Source organism: Athene cunicularia (assembly GCF_003259725.1).
Source record: "Athene cunicularia isolate RWA chromosome 4 unlocalized genomic scaffold, athCun1 chr4_part2, whole genome shotgun sequence".
Lineage (NCBI taxonomy): Eukaryota > Metazoa > Chordata > Aves > Strigiformes > Strigidae > Athene > Athene cunicularia.
Window position 1 is genome coordinate 24,895,882 of NW_020799099.1, and position 24,451 is coordinate 24,920,332.

Genomic DNA, 24,451 nt, shown 5'->3' on the forward strand with positions numbered 1-24,451 from the left:
ACTAGCATTTCTTTTCAGAGGGGAAGAAAAACAGTGACATAAAAATATTTAAGGAAAACAGAAATACTGAAAATTGTATTTGCCTAGTACTAAGGGAATCCATTAGAAATAATCTAACTGTACTGAAATGCAAGTTACTTGTCATTTATTCTGTGTCATGTGGGGAGGACAGGATTTGATGCCAGGCAAGATTTGATGAAATGATGTCTTTTCCACTAGTAACTTGTCAATTATAAAATTTCTACTTTTAAAAACCAGCAGATCCAGGTAATATATATCCAAAATTAGCCAAGGAAATGCCCAACGCATTATTTGGTGTTTTTAAATGCTTAGAAAGTTCCTGAAGAAGAAAAGAAATGTTCTGTCATGCCAGATTTTAGACAGGGTAAATGGCATCACCTGGGTAATTATAAAGTTTGAACCTACACATTATTTCTGGGCAAAATTGATTTTAAAGCTTCATATAGAGACTGATTAATCATGAACTCTGAAATAAGATTTAAAGTCTATTAACATGAGTTTATGGAATATACATTCACTTCAGTTAAATCTTTGGGGGGGGGGGGGAAAAGGGGGGGGGGTAAAACAATCTCTGAGAAACTTACTTGAAACTGTACAGCATTTTATCTTGCAGAAGGACCATCCAGAATTAACATAAATCTCAAACCAACAGTATGCACAACACAGACTCTTTTCATGTGCCATATTCCAAATGCCATAGCAGACCAAGTTAGTGCATTGCACTATCATAGATGTGTGGCTAGGACAGGGTGCAGGATTATCAGCAGGTCAGAACTGAGTTATGCCATATAGTATAACTTTTGGAGGTCGCTTAATTTTCAAAAGCAAAAAAATAAAGTAATCCAATTCTTCATGTCCCAGCTGTGCTTCAGTTCTCTTCAGGGAGAAGGTAGTGTCTGCTGGATGTGGAATGGTGTGGGCTAGAGCAAGGTAGGGTGAGAGTCACTGCTGTACAGCAGTGTTGCAAACGGACTGCACTCCAACCACATAGCTGGTAATGATCTTAAAATACATCTTGTTATCTTTTACCGTTAAAGAAAACATTCTCTGTTTTGGGCATCTTCAGGTTGCTGCTTTGAAAATTATAGGAAGTCTGAGTATAACATCTTTGTCTGTTGGAAAGAGGTTGCGCACAAAGCTAATACTGGAAAATATCCACTGCTGGTTTTTTAATTTTCTAAATGTCAGCCTTTAATTTTTTCCCCTTGTGACTGCATTATTTTAAATCAATATTCTAGAGAACAAGTTTACTGTCAGGAACTTGTCTAAAAATAAAAAGTTGTGAAAGGTGAACTGAAACCATTTTTTTCAGAGTTAAATATCATCCACACAGGGAAAATTGACTTGCCGTCACTCGTGTATTAAATCCACTCTTTGCAATAAATTGTTTTGGAAGGATGAAGAAATCTTTTTCGGGAAATTACAAGTCAAGTCATATTCAGTAATGAATGAATATTAGCTGTAAACACTTTTATCCTTTTACATTTTGGCACATTCTCAGTTACTCACAAAGCTGAACCCTACTCTATATTTGTCAGCTGTTAGGGACACTTAGCTGTCATCCCAGAGGCTTGGGGTGTTTGCTCTCTTTAACCAAGCTATGCATGACAAGGCACTAGTGAAATATTTGCAGGCAAAACAAAACTGATCATATTAAACATGTATTAAGTGGAAAGAAATTATATTTAAATAGAAGGTGAGGATAGGTAGGATACGATAGGGTAGAATGTAAGATATGGTAGGATGTGAATTTAGTATTTTAAATAAGGCCGGCGAAGCTTTGAACCGGGTAAGAATCCACTTTCATATGTGTGTTACATATTTAAATGACATCCATAAGAAACATTCCACCTAAAATGAATGGATGTGATTTATAGCATCTATAGTCCTACCTTAAGGTATTTCAGGAGCCTTATTTTTTCACTGTAATTAATGGTGACCAGGCACATTTATAAGTCAATGTCTTTCAGATATTCCAAGCTCAATATTCAAAAAAGAGAAGCAGCAGAAATCTTACTGCATCTGCAAACCTTGACCGAGTAGTTACATGTAACACGTACTCATCTAAACTGTGTCTGGTGTGAGTACTGAATTGTTCAATTTCTCAATCCCTTTTTTTTAAATAAGAAATGTTTTCAAGTTTAATATTCCTAAAATAGATGGTGGTTAGAGAACAGCACTGGGCAGAGAGGAATGTTAAATGGTGAGAGCTAGCCCAGGGTACTAATCTGTGGCAATAACAAACTGAAAGGCAATCTCAAAATAATGTTTTTAATTTGAAAACCAAAAGGCATGCTACAAAGACCATGTCTTCGCTGGGCTGCAGGCACTTCAGTCAAATCCTCTGAGAGACTTTTCATCTGCTCTGTCTCTCCTCAGAGCTGGTTTATCAGTCCTAGTCTGGTACCTCCCCAGCAGAAGCCCTGTGCAAATCAGTGCACCATTACCAAAAAGCAAATAGGAAAACAAATATTGCATAGGCATTAGCTTCACATCCACCAAACCAGGGTAGTCCAGAATTATGGATGCTATTAATATTTTTTTTAAATAACAACCAACCCACAAAAATTAAAGAAACCCACCAAACTTGGAACAGAAGTAGTTCTGCATGATGCACAACTGAAGAACCAGACAGAAACACAGACTATTTTGAGAACTTTCGGGGGGAAAAAGAGGCTTCTCTTCATTTGTGGTGAATGTCATTGCAGAGGGACTTTATATCAGCTCCTAATCTTACTATAGTGCTTCTTTTTTTTCTTCCCCTTGGTGATGTTTCCTTCCTGAAGGCGCTATGTATCAGGACACAACAAAAGCATTTGCTTCTCTGGCCTTTTGAGATTAATTACATTTAAATCCAGTTCATCCAATATCTGGAAGATTGTTTGCTTGTGCGCTGCTTCCATTTAACCAGTTCTTTGTTGTTCTGACTTCATGATTCACCATCACTGTGTATACATGGAAAAGAAAAAAAACATACTAGTGTTCGTGCTGTTGGATTAGTTGTCTCAGCAGGAAATACTATGCAAGACATATCAGAAAACAAAAGTGTCAGCCATGCAATGCAGGGAATGATCCCATCTGTGGCACTAGATGCTGGCAGCAAGGGCAGGTCTGATTTCTCTGTAGGTTGGTGGCTACCCAGTGCACCCTGTCTCCTGCTCACAGGTGAGGACTGAGTAATCAAGTTGACATCTTTCCACAGGTTAGGATAACTTCGTACAGATGGAATTTTTAGTATTAAATCTGGCCTCGTAATAGGGGAATTTCTTTTCCTGCAGATTTCTGCCTACCTAGCTTGCTCCCTAGCACTTATTAATAATGTTTGGTTCGTGCCAACATTAAAAATGCAAGTTTTTTTATTGGCTGGTTAGATTTCAGCCAGCATTAATAGCAGGGGTTTAAATCACCTCTGAAGTTAAAAGGGCCACTCATAATCTTACTATTTCATGGTTTTTTAAGTACCTTGCCAAACTGAGGCACAGCCTGGGAAAGGAATATTTCTTTCTGTATTGATTTATTCCCCACAACTATCGACAAAAAAGGAGCCACTTTTTTTCAGGCAGAAAGACTAGGAGGTGCCTAAGGTAAACAAGATCCCCTTGGGAGGTGTGATAAAGCAGAGGGCAATTGCTTTATCATACTTGGCAGCCTACAAAGACCAATGCCGTGAAGGGGACAGGCTGTGCTTCTGTTTTGCTGGGGGAGTAAAAGTCCCCAGAGAAGAGATTGGTCTTGCACCCACTTGTGCACTACAGGAACATCAACCCTTGGCTGCTGCCCCTGCACCCTCCTGCCTGCTCCTTCCTGCATGCGTGGGATGGGTTGGGAACCCCAGCCCCAGAGAGGCTGGGGAGATGTCATAGTTTTCTGCTTAGGCACAATCAGGATTTCAGCACTAGGTTTTAAAGGCAAGCTATATTTAAAAAAAACCCCATATATTTAAAAATTAAGTATATCCACACGTATATTTGTAACTTAGCTTATGCACAAGGCAGATGACCCCCACCTACAAAGAAGCCTGGGTTGTCATATGTTGTCTGCTGTGCACAAATCTGCAGCGTTGATGCTCATGAGTACAAATTTTTACCATAATAATAGCTTTGTTTCATTCTACTTTGTAGGTTTTTTACTTTTTTTTTGCACAAAAGAGCCGCTGAAAACATCTATTTATCTGTATATAGTTTTCTTTCTGACATTACTTATTCAGCTAAGAGTTTGGTCAGGAAAAGCATCAAGTCTTGGTCTGAGAAGGTTCAACTGCAGAAATAAATGTAAATGAACTTTTTTTTTTTTTTTTTTATGTACCAGGAAATCCCACTACTTCAGATACCTTTTCACTTTGGAATGAAGCATGATTCAAAATTTCATGTAAAATGAAATTTGAAAAGTAGTTTTAAGGGAAACATTTAGAAATATTTTACCACCACAGGGCTCTCTTCTTTAAACTTTCTAAAACGTTATATTAAAAAGACACTTAGTCTGAAAAATAGTTTCGGAACAACTTTCATTCTGAAAATGTCATTATTAAAATGTTTCCAAATGATATCTTACCAAAATTAATTCATAGTTCAAAACATTTGGGTCTTGATTAACTTTCCCTAGCATCTTTATGAAGCAGGAAAACAACACTCAGACAGCTGTATTCAGTGAGGCCTTGAGATGCATGCTTCCCACATTGAAATATCATCAATAAAATCTAAAAAAAGAATTATCATCATTTGAGAAGAAATTTGCCCAAACAAAGCAGTTTTTCAGAATCTGAAATTGAACTTAATAATCTTGTACTTTGTATTCAATTTATATCTTTTGTCTGAGCAGCTCTGAAGGTTTTAAAGATAAATCTCTTCTTTTTATTTACATTTGTTTGCCTTCCTACAATTTAGAGGCATAAATTTCTCTACAGTCTGATCTTAAGATACCAGTCATAAGAAAATATTACTTGAAATAACACGTGTACCTTCACTCTGACTGAAGCGTACCTATCTGAACAGGGTTGCTTTTTTATATCAAGGCTGAAGCCTCAATATAGTGCTTTGAAGTGGCAATATCTCTGTTTTACAGGTGGGAACTTGAGGTAGGGTGTAGTCCAAAAATACCTTTTGCCCATCAGGAGCAAAAACCCCACCTTCCGATGGGTTTATGGCAAATCCAATACAAAAGCACTTTTGTAGGGTTTGTGTGTGTAGCAGGGCAGGGGGCTACAGTAGTGTCCCCTCGTGAGAAGCTTCTCAAAGCTGGGTGGGTCAGACCCACCTCTGGCCAAGGCTAAATCAATTAGCAATGGTGTCTGTGTCTTGGCGTTAACATCTTTAGAAAGGGGAACCTGAGGAGTGGGAGTTATGAGAAGGACACCTGTACAAACACCGAGGTCAGTGGAAGAACGGGGTGGGGGGTGTGCTGGAGCAGAGACCCCTGTAGCCAGTGGTGAGAGAGCAGGACCACCCTCCGCTACCATGGAAGTCACTGGTGGAGCAGATGCTGACCTGCAGCCCATGGAGGACCATGCCAGAGCAGCTGACTGCACCTGAAGAAGGCTGGGACTCTGAGGGAAGAAGCCCCTGCTGGTTTAGTTTGGTGCTGGGAGGATTGCAACATGTGGCAGGAATCTGTACCAGAGCAGCTCAGGAAGATGCATTCCTTAGGAAGGACTGATGCTGGAGAAAGTTCATGGAGAACTGTCTCCTATGAGAAAGACACCACACCAGAGCAGGGGAACAATGTGAGGAGTCCTCTCCCTGAAGAGGAAGAAGTGGCAGGACTGACTGCACACCCCCATTCCCCACCCCCTGCACCACCTGGGGGGAGAAGGTAGAGAAATCAGGATCAAAGCTAAGCCTGGGAAGAAGGGAGGTTTGGGGGAAGGTGTTTTTAAGATGTGGTAATGCTTCTCACTGTCCTACTCTGCCAGTTAAGTGTTGCTGTTGATGGTGTTTGAATTCAATTGATGTTTGTTTTCTTCCCCTTAGCAGTCTGTCTTTTGCCTGTGACAACAATGGGTGAGTCATCTCTCTCTGTACTTATCTTGATTCCGAGAGTCTCTTTTTTTATATCCTCATTCCCATTCCTGAGGGGGAAGGGGTGAGTGGCTGCGTGGCGCTCAGTTATCCTCTGGGCTCAAACCACAACAGCACTTCAGTAAGGACAGTATTTAAAATGTCAGCTCAAGCTGGGTAGGTCATGACGATTTTTTTCTAAACATGAACTGTTAAAGTAAACTTAATGCTCAGGGTGTCATTGTGCCTAAAAAGCCTTTTATAGTATGATTAACTTCTGCTGGTGTTAACATATGGCTCAAGCACACTTTGTCCTATACTGCCTATTATAGTCAGTGGTATGGTCAGCAAATCTGCTTTTAGAGAACCACTGTGGAGCTGCCTCTCCTTAACAATTTTTCCTCCCTGAGTTATCATTTAGAGGCTGGGTAGGGAAGACCCAGATGGTTAGGAAATCCAGCATCTTTTTCAACTGCTCAGGGTAAAATCATTGTGCTTGGTTGCATCTGTAACCTAGTATCTAAGTATTTGTTTAAAAAAAACCCAACCAACCAACCAAAAAAACACAAAACCAAACTAAAACCCCACAGCACAGCAATGAGTTCTCTTGCAATAGGCATAAGCAGAAACCTTTTAAATACAAGTAGTTGCACTGGAGCAGCCCCATCTAAAAGCTATCCTGAAACTGGGGCAACTGAGTTGCAAACTCTCTAGCAGTGGTGATTTAACTCCACCACTATTTGACTCCTGAGCAAGGAAACTCAGAAAAGAGGAGGGGACCAGGATATCATGATGGTCTAGCTCCATCAGAGAGACATGTTGAGTTACCTGGTGCCATGGGAAGGCGAAGACCTAGGTCTCCCTCCTGCCACCCCTCCCTGCTCCTAGCCTTGCTTGCTTGTGTCTGCTGCTTCCACTGCACCAGGAATTTTCTTGGCACACAGTATGGTTTAATTGTTTGTTATCATAACCCGGCACAGAGGAGCTGCTTTGCACACTCCTCAAAATGCAGCTGTGACACAAGTGTGCAGGCAAGGGCAATGTACAGCCCCTTGCTTCCAGCTGGAACCAGAATTTTTAATTAGGGAAAATCGGAGTTTGAGAAGGGTTTAGGGGTTCTGGTCAAAATCCTGAGGAAAGCATCCAGGATGTTTTTAAGTTTATAAGCTGCCAGGGCTGTGGTTTTCCATCTTTCTGGGATCTGTTTGGACTGTGAGCTAGTGGCAGCTCCAGGGCAGAACTGTATGGGAGCATCAGGAAATCCTTCGGGTTTCTCTTGGAGTCAGGCAAGCCCCTGTCTGGCAGGGGCTCTCAGGGACTGATGGGTACGTGGGGGCTGAGGGGAGATGGGTCTCTGTGCTGATGAGGAGTGTCAAGGAAGCTATGCTGAATGCTTGTGTCAACACCTTGGGAAACTGTGATTAAAGTCTGATAAGTGAGTGGAACTCCATCTGTGCCATCTGGTTGTCTGTCTTGCACAGGTTTACAACCACAAGGTTATTTAGTGGTGCAATTTATGTGCAGAGACCAGTTTAGAAATAAGAACGTCAAACCTCTTGTTTAAGTTGAAATCAAAGTCCCTACATAAAAAAGCTTTAAAACTTAAATAGACTGAACAATCACTCATTAATTACATATTAAAAAATGATATTATTTTGGAATTACATTGACCATATTTCTTCAAATAATACCACGAATTAAAAGTACCTTGGGTTGGCAATTGATTCTTTTTCTTCTTCTCTTACAGTAGGCAAACATTCACAGTCAGCTGAAAAGAATAAGAAATCAGACTATAGTTACTCTTGAAGTTCTTCAACTTTTTATTGTGCAGTCTCTCTAGAATGTAAAGCTGCAGATGCTCATTTGCACCCTTTTATCTGTAAAGTCTGGATGGTCCCCAATAGGATAAATGTTACATGTCTTAAATCCTCTTTTCTTCTGATACGTGTGGCCATAATTTCTATTATATATATTTCAGTGTTTATGTACACTTAAACAAATGAGTTACTTTTAAGGACTGATTCCTATAAACTACACAGGGAGGATTATCAATCTTCCACTGCTTCTAGTTGCACCTATATGCTTTATAGTCTGGCTGGGGTTTAGGGAACACTAATAAAAAAAACCCTATATATAAACTATTGTCTCCCTTCTGTCCACAGAATTTTAAAAAATATTTTTTACAGCACTATTTCCCCATGTACTATACTTAATGTCTCTATTTTACTACTGCTGCTTAGCATATGTTTTCTGCTAGAGCTTATGGACCGCGAAGGTCAAAACCCCATCATGTGGAGCACTGTGCTGATGCAAAGAAATGCTCCAAAGAGTTTTATGTCCTGAAAAACAAAGCCTCCTAAGAGGTCAGGCAAATGAGACATTTGAATATAAAGCAAGGGACCAGGAATTAAAAAAATATCAGGGTTTCAGCATTTCCTAGCCAGTGAAAAGCTGTTAGAAGTTCAAAATCAGGCCTTGGTTAATTCATACATTACTGAAGACTTGCATTTTTTGAAAGCCTTGAAGGAGGATTAGGGCCCTTAGAGATTTTGAGTGGGAGATTGACTGGGAGGAAAATGAGGGGGGAAAAACCCACAAGATCACAGAATCATCTAGGTTGGAAAGGACCTTGAAGATCATCTAGTCCAACCATAAATCAGAAGTAGCTAAGAAAAATTAGAAGTAGCTAAGAAGGAACTGAAGATGCTGCTGTTGGTAGTTACCACAGGTACTAATTGCTCCATGGGCTGACAGACTTGCCAGAGAAGATGTAGATGGAGAGTGGTGCTGGCAGCTAAGAGCAGCTTGTGCTTCATGTCGTAGAGATGGCAAGCCACAGAAAGGGTGCAGAGAGAAGAAGGATATATTCATAGGATCCTGACAGCAATTTTAAGTAAATGATGGTCTGAACTATAAGTAAATGCATGTTTCTTCTACGGTAGCACAATGTGGAACACAGAACTGTAGAAAATCTGAAGACTGAAAGGACTAGATGCTTCAGAGAAACTAGTACTTAGCATTAAAAATGTGTATTTAAAAATATAAATGCTGTTCACAGCTATATATGTGTTTAATAGAAGTGTCTACTGGAAACTCAAAACATTTATGATATTTTATCATATGTTAAAAATAAGCTCCCACACAAACTAAAATAGTCCTCTGAACAATTCTACCCCTGACATTTGTGCTGCTATTTTAGTAGCAGGGAGTCAAGAGCACAACTAAAAATGTTGTAGGAAAAGCAGTGACACACATACAAAATGCCTGACATTGATTTTCTACGCATGGGATCTACGTCAGCCAGAAAGAGAGGGATGATGGAGTAGAAGGGTTACCGTATACCATTTTTATTCATGCTGTTCATCCATTTATCAAGCTCTTCCATTTCTATCTCCATAACAGAGGGCGTGTCTTCTTCAAAAATAGGACTTGAGAGGAGGGAAAAAAGGCATTACACAAAATGCTTGATTTAAACAACTTACAATGTAGAAAATTTGTGTGAGTCTTTCATAATTCCAGACACATGTATAAACTCTGGAAAGCTATCCTAGCCTAGTAATCTGAGAAGATGTCAGCCCAATGGGTGTGAATGAAACAGCTGCAAATGGCTGTGAAGGAGCAGTGGTGAGATGCTGGTCCTGGGCAGAGGTAGGGCTGCCGGGGACATCACATGCAGAAGGACTCGGGCCGTGTGGTAAGGGGTATGCCAGAGCACAGGACCACTGCAGTTATTTGAGAACTGTCCCAACTGTAAATAGAAAACTGAAAAATAAAATTGTTTCTCTCTGCCCTGCTGAAACACATGGCAGAAGTCCCGTTGCTCCAGTGATAAAAGCAGAGGGCTTAAAGTTTCGTCCTAGCTGTGAATGGCATTGGCAGTGACTTTAAAAGGAAAGGTCATGAGTAGAGTAACTCTGCATTTATGTAAATGCCTCTGTTTAGTTGCCCTTTGCTGATTATTCCTGGAGTCACATGGTAGAAAAAATAGTTTTAGCAAAACCCCCTTTTTTTCGCAGTGAAGCCAATTCCAGCTTCTAGCATTGATTAGCAGGATGGCACTCAATAAAAGGTAATGATAAAAATTATCACTCTTATCAGAGCCATGCAGCTTTTGGCTTGTTTTCCCAGGAGCTAAGGCATTCCTTCCAGAGCAGCTGGGCGAGCCTTTCTGCCTCACCTCAAGGTGAGAAGACAAACTTGAAAAACAGGGGAGCAAGACACAGAGTTTATTCTGAATAGTAAAAGTTGGTGATGAGCCTGGGAACTGATCCCCTTTGCTCATGGGGCACCTGGTATGTCTACTGGCATCTTCTAGCTAGTGGAGCCGGGGGTGCCTAGAACAGGCATAGGGGCGGCTGTGGGCGGTGGGTGCCTGTAAGGCAGTACTCACCTCTGCCACCCTAACTCCTGTTCTTCTGCTCTAGTCCTGTGTCTTCAGCCAGATACTGAAGCCACACTTTAGCCAACTCTAGAGATAGTTAACTGGAGCAATTGATGGCAAAAGGTAATGGTGTTTAGTGTACAGATAAATTAAAACAGGTAGTGGCAGAGCCGAAAATCATAATATCCCATTAGAGTAAAAGAATAAAAAAAAAAAAATCTTCACAAACTTTACCTTTTCACATTTTCACTTCCCAGCTCATCTGAAAAAGAAAAAAGTTGGTGTTCATAGTTCTGCTCTTTGTATATACAGGGTCCAGACCTTGTTGTTCAAGCAAGCCTTGAACAACGTCATGTAAAACAGGCTGCATTTTCAAAAGGCATAATAGTTAACTAGTGGATGAAAGACAAAACATCTCATCCTGTTTGTAATTTTCAGAGGAGCCCATTATTTTTAGTCTTGAATATATTAAGAGCAGCTCATTATTAGCTCAGCTGTGATGGGAGAAAACTGGCTGTTAGTGCCACAGTGGGCAGTAAATGGCAGATGCACACTTCCCTGAGCAAAAAAGATGTTGTGAGAGAAATGGTATCCTGAAAAGGAACCACTGCTGCAATAATTTGTTTACTGGAAGCATCAGGACATTTTGCTGCAGACTACACACAGGCAATCCAGCTCTGCCTGGAGACTCTGGGAGCTGCTTATAGAGAGAAGAAGGGGAGGATAGACTTGCATGACAGATTAAATCTCAGGCAAATGAAAGTGAATTAGCCAGATGTCAAAAGGGATTCAAAGCTAATTATGACCCCAAGACAAAGTAAAGATGTGGAAACAAAAAAAATAGTGATAGTCATTATTCAGAACTCCCCCTCCAAGAATCAAGTGACTGAAAAGCCTCAGCCCTCAATCAAGAATGAAGAACTAAATATAGGATTCACGTTGTATACTGTCTTAAATTAGCTTATTTTTAATTCATTGGTGCCAATCGGTGCTGACACCTCCCACTTGTTCCAGCACATTCCCTGACTGCATAGCCACCCCAGGGCTGCAGAGCTATCTGCCCCTGCCTTGAGGATGTCCAAAATCCCAGCTTCAAGCAACCAGCACAGGGCAAGAGATCCCAGGATTGTGCTCCTGCAAGGTACCACATTTCCCATCCCTCTGAAAAGTGTACCTGCGTTTCAGGTCATCCAGAAACAGGCAGACAACTAGGTGCCTAGTTGTGAATTCAGTTTGCTATGAGGGTGACCCAGTGGTAAGGCAGGTGCAGCCTAAAAATGCATTGAAAAATGGACTTAAAATCTGTTGAAACTGTCACTGTCTACAGACTGAGGAGCTTGCAGCTGCGCTCTTGTTCTGCAGACACACTGTCATGACCATTTCAGGACTTCACTTACCAACTGCATGGTTTTAATATGACACCTCAGGTTTTTTTCCTGTGGCTTGACAATACAAGTTACCAATTTCTCTGTTAACAGTTCAAGGTACCTTCCTGAAGCACTACTCTCCCTGTGGCAGCACCCAGACAGTCTAACCATGGGATTCCTAGCTCATTTACTGTGATATCTTCATAGTTGCCACCACCCTACAAGATCCCTTAAAACTGTTCCTCAAAATTATTTTATTGAAGCTCTGAGCAGCTTTACCTTGTTGGCAGTATAGGCAATAGAAGCATTAAATTAACCTTGCATGAAGTTATTAAGTATAAAGACAGAATAAGCATTTGCAGCCGCACAGTTACATCCATACATTGTTCTCGGTGTTGCCAGGAGCTGGAGCTCAGTGCTGTGCTCCTATGGGTGGTGGGTGTGCAGTGTGAGCAGGAGATGCCCAGAAGCAGAACTAGCTCCTGCTTAAGGAGAAGTGAGTGCCTGGATACCCTGGCCAGGGGTAGATCTCTTTCCTACCTGTCAAATGTGCAACTACAAGCAGAGAAGTACATCCTAAATGTGGCATATCAGGCCTCTAAACAATGTTTTGTTAATGTCAAGCACACTCTAAAAATATCCTCCTGATGCATGAGAAGATGAATTTACCTTGCTTAGACTTTTTCCTTTTATGATGTATTATGAAAAATATGATCGGCAAAATCAGCAGGATAAGCAGTGCGACGGGGATAACGTATATCAAGATAGACTGTTCTGCTGCTTCTAGGCTGTCCTGATTGTTCACAGCATTCAATTCAGTACTTGGAATACTTTTTGTTTCAAAGCTGCTTTCAGTAGCACTTGCAGTGACAAGTACTGGCTCATGGTCATCCATGGTCGAAGAATGAGTAGCAGGAGGAGGCGCTACTGTAACGGTGGGTAATATCAGCAATCCATCTCCTGAACCACCATTTTCAGCACCTGCCAAATATACAAGGACAACTTAGCATTTTATGGATTTTGTTGGTATCATCAGTGAGTCAAAAGCGTACAGCTTTAATATTTACTTTTCATTTGATGTCATAAATGAAATCAGCAGATGCCCCATATACAGAGATTTTGAAGTCTTGGGCATCGGATGTAAAATTAGATGGCAAATTTGTTACAAAATCTTACCAGTCCTGACCCATGTTCTTCAGGTGGCTTTTACTGGGGCAGTCAGCACGCGTGGTCTGACTACATGCAGCTGTCTTGCACAAACAGACTTTCTTCCTGCAGGTTGGCATCCGGTGTCATGCTCACATAAAAGTCTTCTGCTTCTCAGTAAACCACCCCATCCTGCTTTGCTCCCCAGTCTTGGTGTGTGCAGCCACATCTTTCATCCCTCCCTTTACACAGGGAGTTAGCACTCCCTTCAGGGAGATCATTATCCCTGGTTCACAAATTCCTCCAGCTCACTCATCTCCTGGCTTCTGTGCTTTCTCAGATTTGTTAAATTTGCTTCACTGTGAAAAACAGAACTGGTGAAAGGAAGTCTGAAGCCTGCAGAAGCTGCTGATTTTCACTTCTGCATGGACTAGAAAAGGTAGTATACTAACACCGGGACTTTACTGGATACAGATGCAATTAACTGCTGCTCTGATCATATGGGCTGGCTGAAGGAGTGTATGGTAAAGAGTCAGTGCTGGTTATTCTTCATAAATGCTAAGACTGGGGAGTTTTGAACCTTGGTTTGGGTTTTGGTTTAATTTATCATGCATTTTGTAAGAAAAGTGGCTAACATTTGCTATCGTAATAGTAAAACAAGCTTTTTTTAGAGGCTAATTAAGAGTCTGTTGGCTGTCACAGTTTAAAGCTTAAGAGAAGTACAGCAAATTCTGGGCTGATACTGTATTCTATACCGATGCCAAAAATCCTGTTGTGTAGCCAAAGGTGCAGGAATCAGCCCTTAGATAAACTACACCAGCCTGTTTCCAAATACAAAGCCTTCAGCAATTTTCTTAGCATGAAATTAAGTGATGATTTTTCATGTTACCTGCCCTTTCAGATATCATGGTGCAGCTCTCATTTTATGCAGTGAAGCAGGACAGGATTTCATGACTTTTGCAATGACATGTTTCTCCCTGTTCTTGTAAAATGCTGGGCAGCCATATTTTCCACTAGAGTTAACAAGAGCTTAAGCTTTTCAGCACCTCAGTGCTGGCATTTCCAATCTCACAGGACTGGAACCAAAAGTACTTAACATTTTAAATGCTTTTGTAAACACATTAATCTTCATAATGGCCCTGAGAGATGAGCAGTTATCATTTCCATTTTACAAATGAAAAATCGGAAGGACAGGGATGCTGTCCTTCTCAGAGATGCCAAGTGAGAGAGGGAAACTGGGATTACAGCACTATCTCTTGCTTAATCCACTCTGCAGCATCTCCTCTCCTGTCAGATTTGTCTCAAAGAGATGAGTATCTCATGAGACTGTATTCCAGAAAACCCAATTTCAAATAAATAAAATTATTTAAGTATGACAACAGTGATTTATCTAGATTTTTATGTAATGTTTATCACTCAGGCACCTGTTTCATCCTTTCCTAAAAACTAGGAAATAATTTTAATACTTAATAAATAATAATTTAATACCTAATAATTGAATAGAGTATTTAACACTGCAGAGGTCACCAGATTTTTTCACCACAATATAACAATGAAAATGTTAGCTCTTCAGTGGCAAAGCACTTTGTATTGATAGTCTTTCTGTTGCTTTCTCCTGTATTTAGTCTTTCAGTCAAGAGCAAAACATGATCTCTGCCTCCCTTCCAGGTAATGACCCCTTATGTGTGTGCTCCTCAACCCTGTCCCATGATCTGCTGGCTGTCCTTAATCCTGTCACAGAGGATGGGAGGGAGAGCTCCTCTCCTATATTAGTTTGGCCACTTGACTTTTCTTTCCCAAGGTAGTTTGTAGTCGTTGGTGCCTGCAGCCACTCCATTTTGATTGCTGCTGCACAGAGCTGTGAGGTATCACTAGAGATGTCTGCGCCACGGACCACGGCATGATGGACCACGTTGCTGACGGAGCCAATAGACCACCATAGCCTCACCAAACTGCTTTGGTGACCTTGCTTCATTTTCCTCCTCTAGCCATCAGCCTTGAAACCTGTCAGCTGCTGCATTTGATATATTGACACAGACAAGCCCATGGCTTAAAATAGTACAAATGGGAAAGGGTGCGGGGAAAATACCTTATTTTTCATTTACTCTTAGAGCTAAAAGGGATTATTCGAATGTCTAAAGCATGGTGTGACTTTAAAGAAACGGAAACTCACACCTCATTAACTGCAGTGCTAAACTTTCAGCTGCATCATATGCTGTGCTTGATTTCCAAGAGAGGCTTTTCCAATGTCTCTGGTACTTTTTATTTGCTTGTTTTTGAGTTATGAAGCAGATTTCAGATCATTTGTCTCTGTGTGAAATAGAATTACCTTTTCTAGTCTCTAGGCAAAGAAAATGGCAAATCACAGGGAGTGACCTTGCTGCCATGTGTTTTTGTTCACTTTTCATAATTTCAGGAACAAAACAACACCTCTTCTGTGAACACCATTTCCTCTTACAGAGATCTTTTCTCTGACTGAATTAAATACATCTTTCAGCAGAAAGGCAGCCAATTGCACAATGTTCTTGCAAGAATATTGCTCTTATTTCCTGTGTTTCACCTTCTGCCTCAACATATATCCCTCCAGCTCTTCTGCCCATCCCCTGTGAGGACCAGAGCTCAGACCTGAGGGTTGTCCTACCTGTCACACAGGGGCTGCTCTTGCTCTTGGGCCACCCACACAGCACATTTTTAACATGGTAGAAAAATCACAGTCTGCACCTGGGTGGGCCTGGTAGCTTGCACTAAGGAAAGATTTTTACCTTCAGCCTGGTGGGGAGGGATGATCTCAGGCCTCCCAGTGCAGGTGCAGTGCCCAGCCAGCTGCCCAGGCCATGTGAGACCCATGTGGTTGGCCCCAAGGTAGTAATTGGTTTTTTTAATGTTCCAGTTTAAAGTGCTCAAAATAGTGAGAAGGCTGTGCAGTTGGCCTCAGTGGCTGTTCTGTAGGGTGACTGAAATGGATGTTGCAAGGTTTGGAGCAGGGCAGGAGAGCATCTGGAAGTGAGAGACTACGTGAGATGCTATTCAAACATTTTCTCCATGTCTGGAGGGAGCCAGGTTTGTGGTGGTCATTCATACTATGAACTGTCTTATCAGCTGTGCTTGGGTTTCATCTTGCAGAGATCTATAAGCTCTCTCCAAAAGGGAGTCTGACTGTAACATAACAATGTAACACATATTCAGGACTGAAAACCAAGGCCAAAACAGTGGAACAAGGAGCAAGTCACATCTGACCATGTAGATAGCTCCTTGACTTTGCAAAGTCTGTGCCCTTCCTCTTGCCAAGCTCGGCCTCATGCTGTTGGCTATGGTCTGACATCTGTCCTCAGCCCTCTGCACATCTCGGCCAAGGAGCAGGTGCTCACACAACAGCATTGACTCCAGCCTTGTCTGGACTGCCTGGGGCATGAGCGCTCACAGCTTCTCCCAATGTTGAGGGAAGTGGATGGGAGCATGCCACAGCTGCAGCCCAGCCCATATTGCCATTCTCCATGCTTTCAAGAGCAGAAAGGAGAGGGGCTGGCATGCAGCTGTGTCCCACCCTGATGGGGAGCTGGGCACAGTTGGAACTGGAACCTAAGAAGTCTTCAGGTTCCCACCACTGAGGCATTCTAGGATCTAGTCCTTAGGGGACCAAAATGCCTGAGCAAGCACTAGCAGAAGCTCAAAAAAGGTTCTATTACAGTTCTTACGAATTACAAAAAGACTACATCCCTGTGTGCAGATACCACGCTAAGGTATTATTGAGTGTTTTCTACTTTAAAAATATACTCGGGCTACTGATGAACTTTGTGTGAGTTTTGGAGGTACTCCCAAGCTTGCCTTTCAAGGGAAATGGGGGGAGTTGAATGTACTGAGCAGTTTTGCAGACTGGAGGCCAAACAGCTGCATTTCAACCAACCAACATTTCTGTTGCAGCATTTCTTCCTCTGAAGTTTGTGCTGTAGCACTCGGAGGTGGCGATAGGAGTTTCTTGATGAAGTGGGAAAACAGGTTTCTGATTTCAGCTGGATGTGAGGCAAAGGAAAATAGCCAACAGTCAGCACATTTGGTTCTGCTGTAAATCATCGGTCTCTCTGCTGTCTTCTCATCAGACTGGAGGATTGGGGTCTCTGAAGGGAATTTTTCAAATTACACTATAGTACCTACTTACAGAAGAAAAAGTGATCAGATAGAGGGAAAGCAAGAGCTAAGTCAGTGGGATAGTTGAACTTATTAGTTTGAAAGGAAATTTTTTGTTTCTCCAAACTTTCCTATAAACTATAAAAATGCAGTGAAAGGAAGGCTCATGAGAAGGTGTCAAAACAAGAAAAGACTATAAAGCTGTATATGCTGGCATAAAGTTATCACATCCTATATCACTCTGCTCCATACACACATTCCTTCTGGTGGTACAGTCATACCACTTCACGTGGTCCAAATGATCCTCTCTCCTACAGCTTGACTCAGCCCTGTTCTGTTCCTCTCCCTGCACGTCACATTGCTGTAAGAAGGGCCGTTCCTTGCCGTGGCCAGGGCTTGCCCAGCTGCCTGTTGTGGCAGGTCCTGCCTGTAAGTCTGGCTAGAAGAGGAATCCTTAAAAGCCTGCAGGCTAGCTGTTGGGTGCATACGCTCTTCTGATGAGGGAGCACAAACATGTCAGGATGGCTAATCTGTAGACAAGATCCTATTAAAATGGGGTGCTTAGAAAGTGTTATCTAGGTATAAGCTGAAAGAGGAAACAACTGTTTGAGTTCATTTATAGACGATGGAGACAGCTTTCTCCTCGCTGTAATTCCATCCAGCAGAAGTGCTGCATTAACTGCTGGAGTTGCGCATTCAGTCGCACGTCTTAGAGTCAATCTGTGGACTTGTAGTCTCATTTCTCACCCCCAGTGCTAAAGGTCTTTCAGACCAATTAATCTCGTGGCCTTCTAGCTCTGCATCAATGATACCCGTGCAACCTCACTGTGATGCAAATCTCTCAGTGCTCATTACTCTCAGGAGGACTCTGAAATTAAAGATTCAAAAGCTCCAGAAGCTCTCCAGCTATCATAAAATCTCTTAAGGGAAAATAGACTGGGGTCACTGACTGAAATTTAGTATACAATCTTGCTGATGTAAAGGAGAGATTTTCTGAAATGTCCCTGAAGCACTTGAATAAAACACAGTGGAAGTTAGTGTGTGTGCGGATAAAAGGGAGGAATAGGAGTGGATACGTACAAGGAACTGATGTGTTCAGCAAAAAGGGGTTTTCATCTCCTTTTTAGGGACTTGCACTTTAGAAAGAGAGGACGTAGCACATCCTCATTTCTTACATTGTTGCTTTGCTAGAAAACTGTAACATGACTCTGATGGATTCAAACCCATTCTCAAGTTCATTACTCTAGGGGGGAACAGATCAAAAATATCACTCCCTTAGAGACGTCAGCTTTGTAGGGGATTATACCTGAAGGGCACTCCTCTGCCAAAGAGAGTTGCTGCCTGTGCTCATGGTACAAGCTGCTGAGTATCTGGATATTTGATAGCAAAGTTTCTTTGAATGACAGCTCAGAACAATAGTGCAGCCAAAATAAAGCACTACCTGCAACCATCGCAGCTCTTCCACTTAACCATCTTAACGCTTCACTGATCCTCTCCCTCACGCGTTTTCTTGCTCTCCATGTCAGACCACTTACTGCAATCTCCCATGCTTCATCAAACACGGAGGGCGATGGTGTACTCTGGGAAATACCCATAGGGTCAGAGCCTTTTCCTATAAGCTATAATAAGGGCCTTAATACTTGTTCCAAGGGTCAGAAAACACCTAGTAGGTCTTTAGGGTTGCTGAGAGGCTGAGCAGTGAGCACCATCACCCAGAGCAGGGAGGGCCACTGCTGGCTCTCAGCAGGTCACAGGTAGGGTTTTCTGCCTGTGCAAAGCAAGGGGTTAGGAAAGGGGAGGGGGACTGGTGCAAACCCCAAACTCATTGTGGACCCAGGAGAGAGACAGCACCCAGTGCTGAGACCTCAGGCATGCTTTTAGGGCTACTGGCTTAGAGTAATTGTAGCATAGCTAGGAGAAAACCATCTGTTCATCATCATCCAAATGGAAAGGTTTTACAAGGCTTCCATCACAGTATGGGAGCAGGACTTATAAAGGCTTCAATCTCTCTATGCTGCAAGATTTAATGATATTCTTATTGCCGGTTTTGTAAATGGTTTCTAGACAATGAAGGTGAGATCTAGGAGATCCCCAATTGCTTCTGCCCCCCTTCTCCAGCAGACCACTTGAAAGGTGAGGACTGTCTGGGATAGGAGGAAAAAGGGGAAAAGCTCCTTTAAAGGTCCTGCCCTATTGATCTTGAGCAAGGAGGGGTAAGAGAAAAGGATCCTCTGAGGAGGCTGCCCTCAGCAGAGTGGCTTCCAACCCACCAGTGCCTGTGGGGTACATAAGACCCTGCATAAACTCTTACCTCTCCAGTTGAATTTCCCCTTCAAGGCCCAAGTTCACAACTTCCCCCCTCCCACCCTTGCAGTTAGAGTAAGCCCAAGGTATATTATAGGGCTGGTTGCACAAGCAAAAGCTGCCTTTGTATGGGGAGCAAGGATCCCTACTCTTCTGTGGGCAGGTGCTCTCCTCCCCTTGCCCAGCAGCTGGGGACTGGCTCAGGAGAGCCAGGGCTGACAGAAGTCGGGAAGAGCTCTGTCAGGACTGACTCACTCCCACAGAGGAACTGTTTCAAAATCAATCAGAATTTAAAGGTGAGCCTACCAGTAGAAAGCCTCTAAAGGCAGTGGGGAGGGAGTTGGGGCACCTGGTATGTGACATCTGTCTGGTGCTTTGTGCAGCCTTTAATGCCCATCACAAAGAAGGGTGGGGGCATTTGGGAACTAAGGTGTCCCTCCACCCTGTGGAGATGGTGATGAAATACTAGCGATCAGTATACCACAGATGAGCTAAGGAAGCTGGAGCCTGATCACTCTGCGTTGCTTGTGTCAAGCCCTTCTGTTCCCCTGGGACCTCCGTTTTGCTTTGTCCATGGCAGAATTTTTTCCTCTAACCACTTTGATTCTAAGCTCTGTTCAATTTTTGCAGCATATTTTCCTAATGTAATCTGTAACACAGTAGGGCTGTAGTAACGCAGACAAGACCAAATGATTTTCTACCTTGCTTAGCTCACTCTTACAGCTAAGCAAGATTCCTAACCGCAAGCAGTTAGGTCGAACACTGGGAGCCATCAGCCCAGTTTTACACCCTCCTTATACCACTGGATTTCAGTGAAAAAAATGCCCATACCAAGCCAGCTGTTTCACCAGTGCATTTTAAAATCTGAAGAAGTCCAGTAATAGCTGAGTGACCGTCGTCTCTCCCTTCTTTCTGAAGAGCTTTTGCTCGCTATAGCAGCACAGAGGCAGCAAACACTTCCAGTCCATCCTGAGGCACTTTGGCAGTAATTTGTTTGACACCAAAAAGCGTATAAGCACTGTCTGGCAAGGTTTTACTAAGAGAGCTGCCTGTCTTGCGCAGTTGCTGGCTGCCAAATGCCAGTGGAACACACTACCCCTTGCAAACGGGTGAGAGCCTCTGCAATGATACCCCAACGCTTCAACATTTTGTCGCAAGCAGCTTTTCCACTCGCGGCTCTTCCCTTCAGAAAGTCAGGACCTAAATCCACGGTGCTGACCACTGTTCTGCAGGCAAGAATTCAAAATATTTGTCTCTAGAACCGGCTGTTCTTTTGTTAAACCGGTTTCTGTGCACCGGGACTACGGAAATCAACATTGAATGGAAGCAGGGCTGTCTTTACCTTTACTATTAAATGCTGATAGTATGAGTGTAGGGTTGAAAAAGTGCAAGAAATAATTAAAGTTAGAAGCAAAATGCCTGGCAGTCCAGCATGGAAACTCCAGTTTCCTACACACCTTCAGTTTAGGAAATATAGGAACCGTAGGATTCAGTTGCTGCTGTTGGAGGTTAGGTCTAAGGAAAAAAAGACAAAGCTTTGACAAAGTCAGGCAGCTGAAAACAGAAAGGGTAAACACAGCTAAAAGAAGCGGTGAGCAAGTCCCCACAGATCTTCTCCCAGCGCTCAGTTTGGAGGGTGTTGCCCTCCAACTCGGTCCCATCGCTGCAGGCACGAAACGCGGTCCCACCTCAGAAGGCGAAAGGTGCTTTCTTACTCACTGTTCCCAGCAGATCCTCCGGCCAGCGACAAGGCAGAAAGCAGCACGATGAGGTTTTGCTTTCGCATGTTGCCTTGGCGGCGCTCCCACCCGAGGGGTGCTTGGGCTGGCTCCCTGCTTCACCCGAACATTTACATTTCCTGTTTCCTGCCGGGGTGCATCTGAGCTGCATTTCTTCAGGAGATGGACTCTCTTTGATGGGTTTTAGGAAGTGATGTAATTCCGTCTGGGCCTGTCAAGCGAGTGATGATTGCAAAAGAAAGAAGAAAAAAAAAAAAAAAAAAGTTGCTCTTCAAGCACTAACTCGGCCGAAGCACCTTTGTGCTGTAGGTGAGCGATCTACTCTCATTTACTTTTTTGATTCCCGACTTTACAACCAGCGATCTTCATCTACATGCAGTGTCATGGGGACAAACATCATACAAATACAAACCAGGCACAAAATTTCTTTAATGTGTGTTAGCAGGAAGGTTTTAGGTTGCTTTTCATGTTGGTTGAGCAAGCAGATTTCAATAGTGCCTCCCTCCGCGCCTTGGTTTTCAAGCTGTAATTCTCCCCCAGTGTGGCGGGATGCTGCATGCATTTATGACCCCAAAAGGCAAACCCCAAGCAGTGCTGTCTCCAGCAAATGGGGAAAATGGCTGGTTCACTTGGCAGCCTGTAACTGAGTATTTGGGGCTGGTTTGAGCCAGGGAGGAGGAAAAAGTAGCAAACCACAGGAGCAGGTGGCTTAGCTGGAAAGCACTTAGACATCGGTGTGACAATGGCTGTAGATGACAGGGGACAGAAGGTCTCGAGCCCCATCAGGATGCAGTGCCCTGACATGGGGGTCCATGGTGCCACCGTTGATGGGGGTAGCAAGGGGACAGGTCACTCCTGCCTCCCTTCCTCCCTCCTCTTGATTTTTGCACCCTCACAGCAGTTTCTGGTGAGGTGTGCAGACCGTGAGGTGTGACTGTGCCCCCCTCAACACCTCTGCCCTCACCACCCAACCACTGCCCACTCATTCAGAAACACACAGGGGTTGACAGCTGGAAAAATCTGTGCATGCTTTCGGTATTGTTTCATTGGTTTCTATGTTATAAACAGCATTTCTGACCACTTAGCTAGCTTGTTTGTTAATGTTCTTCCCTAATCAGAGAAGTGTTTGCATCACTGAGATACAGGATGTCATCAGTGTGACATTTTCAGAAAACTGAATGTTTTGTAATGCTGCAGCCACTTGACTCATGCTCTTCTTCCTTTTTCCTGTGAAAACCCCAACAACAGCAATAACAACAACAGCTAAACTTTTGAGAGAAATGGAGCAGGTTGCTGGTTAGTTATAGATTTATGTTATAAACTCTGGCTAGTGCAGTTTGTCTGCTGCAGATGTCAGCAGATAATCTGACTGCTCTGAAGTGCAGGCAGGGGCTAGTGCCCGTCAAATTGTGCTGGTCCCTTAGTGACTTCTTTCTGCCCCTGACAAGTCACCGTGGAAGAATGGAAAATTGCACTGTACTGCAATTCACTGCAATATTAAAAAATAAAACTAGAAAATCCTTAAAGCAAAGGAGGGGGTGCAAAGCCCACAGGGATCTTCTCAAGCCAGTCCCAGTGCTGGCTACAGCAGTGCTTCTGCTGGCTGCAGAGATAAGTAAGAGTTGCAGAATCAAGGCTGAAATCCACAGCATCCTTGTGTAGAAACCCCACATGGATCTGGAATCGCATCCACAGGTGTGCTTGTTTCAGAGCAAGCTTTGCCTGGTTAAGTTGCAGAAGATAAAGCTCTGTCTCCAGTAAACTCTCTCAGTCTGGATTACATAAAAAGACAAGTTACATATTATTTCAGCAGCAGAGATGCTCAAGAGAAAGATTTATACCTTTCCAAAACCGATGCCAGCAGTATAAATAAGAACAATGCTTAGAACAATGAGATATTGTCCCTAACTGGGTATCATAAAATAGGATAACTAAAATGAGAGTGACAATAAAAGCATAAAAACAAGTATCTGCCAGTTTTAAGGACCTCTTTGCTTATCTGGGCTTGTAAATTTCTGCTTTCTTTTATTGTCTGTTTCTTTATTTTCTTCCTTATGCTATGCACAACGCAGGCTGCTAAATCATGGCTATAATATTTTCTATAGCAATAGGAACAGAAAGAAAACACAAAACTATACTTGAAAATATCCAGATGTTTGTATCTAAGTTTCCTTTACCAAAATGAAAAATGGATTCAAAGAGAGACTTCTAACATTGAAAAACTACTCTGAAATGAAAAAAGCCACAGGGTGCATATAGGGCAGTGGCAGACTTGGCTTGAAGTGTAGCTGGACACTTCACTTCTGTTAGATTTTTGGATTATAAAATGGGTTACAAATTTTGCACATGTCAAAAGCTTCCTAAGTTATTTGTAACTTGTGTAAAATCCTGAAATAGATGATGCCTATATCTTCTTGTAGTACTGACTGTATTTTGAAATATGCTTCCTCCTGGGGGGTCAGCTTTATTTTGAGCAAAATCCACAGCTGAAGGCTGCGCTTCTGAAAGGACGATGTTTGGTCAGCAAAGTCATCTTGTTATCTGACCACTAGAGAAACACAGTGTTATGATGTGATGTAGGTAGTCCTGAGCAGCAGGTAGTCCATCTAGCTTAGTGCAGAGTTTGTCCATGAAATCCTTCAGCCATGATCTTCCAAGACTCCTACCATTGAAATCTAAGACAGACTTCATGAGGTCTATCTTTGTCATAGTGCAGGCTGGATAAAGGTGGGATGAACACCCCAAAGTACAGCTTCAGGGTTTGTTTTTCAGGAAAGCCTGCACTTATCTCAGTGCTAGCCGCTTCATGTTCCCTTTTGTGCTAAATAATAAGGGCTCTGTCCTAACTTTGCAACTTCTGAGTGCTCCTAAGCTCCAGCAGCAGCCATGCCCTTTTCTGCCCCCCCAAACTGTCTGTTTTAAATTGAAAACCTAGGTGTTTGGGCCAGGAGGCAGTGCCCCACTTCATAAAATATAGAGAGCACCCTCACGAGCCATGAAGACACAAGCAATTCAGACAAGCAGGCAGGGTCTGCGCAATGCAATTCCGAGAACGGGGTTTTCAGGTACTTTTACTCATTTTATCAATATCACTATTGTGGCAGAAATTTACAATTTATTAATCTTTTCCATTTGTATCCTTTGAAGCCAGTGATGGAATGAAACTGAAATAAAATGCATCAGTTTTTAAAAGGGTTGGGTCACTTTTTTGTGCATGAATGTATCAGGTTTTCACTTCTGTGCAGAACAGCACAGGGAATTATTATCTAAAGGTTTGTCTCATTCTTTGAAAATAATTATGTAAATGTCGTATTACAATGCTTAGGGCCTAATCTGGAATTAGAGACTGAAATATTTTAAATTTAAATTTTCTGC

The 24,451-nt window shown here is 42.6% G+C and overlaps 1 protein-coding gene across 1 annotated transcript; it reads right to left on the reverse strand.

The window, feature by feature from the left end:
* Positions 1–1,320: 1,320 nt before the first annotated feature.
* On the reverse strand, positions 1,321–21,212 carry TMEM154 (transmembrane protein 154). Its single transcript, XM_026847836.1, has 6 exons — positions 21,057–21,212; positions 12,432–12,743; positions 10,630–10,657; positions 9,357–9,442; positions 7,722–7,782; positions 1,321–2,966 (listed from the first exon to the last, which is right to left on the reverse strand). Exons 1-6 carry the CDS (start codon positions 21,121–21,123, stop codon positions 2,951–2,953), a joined length of 570 nt encoding a protein of 189 aa, XP_026703637.1. The 5' UTR covers positions 21,124–21,212; the 3' UTR covers positions 1,321–2,950.
* Between the last annotated feature and the right edge of the window lie 3,239 nt (positions 21,213–24,451).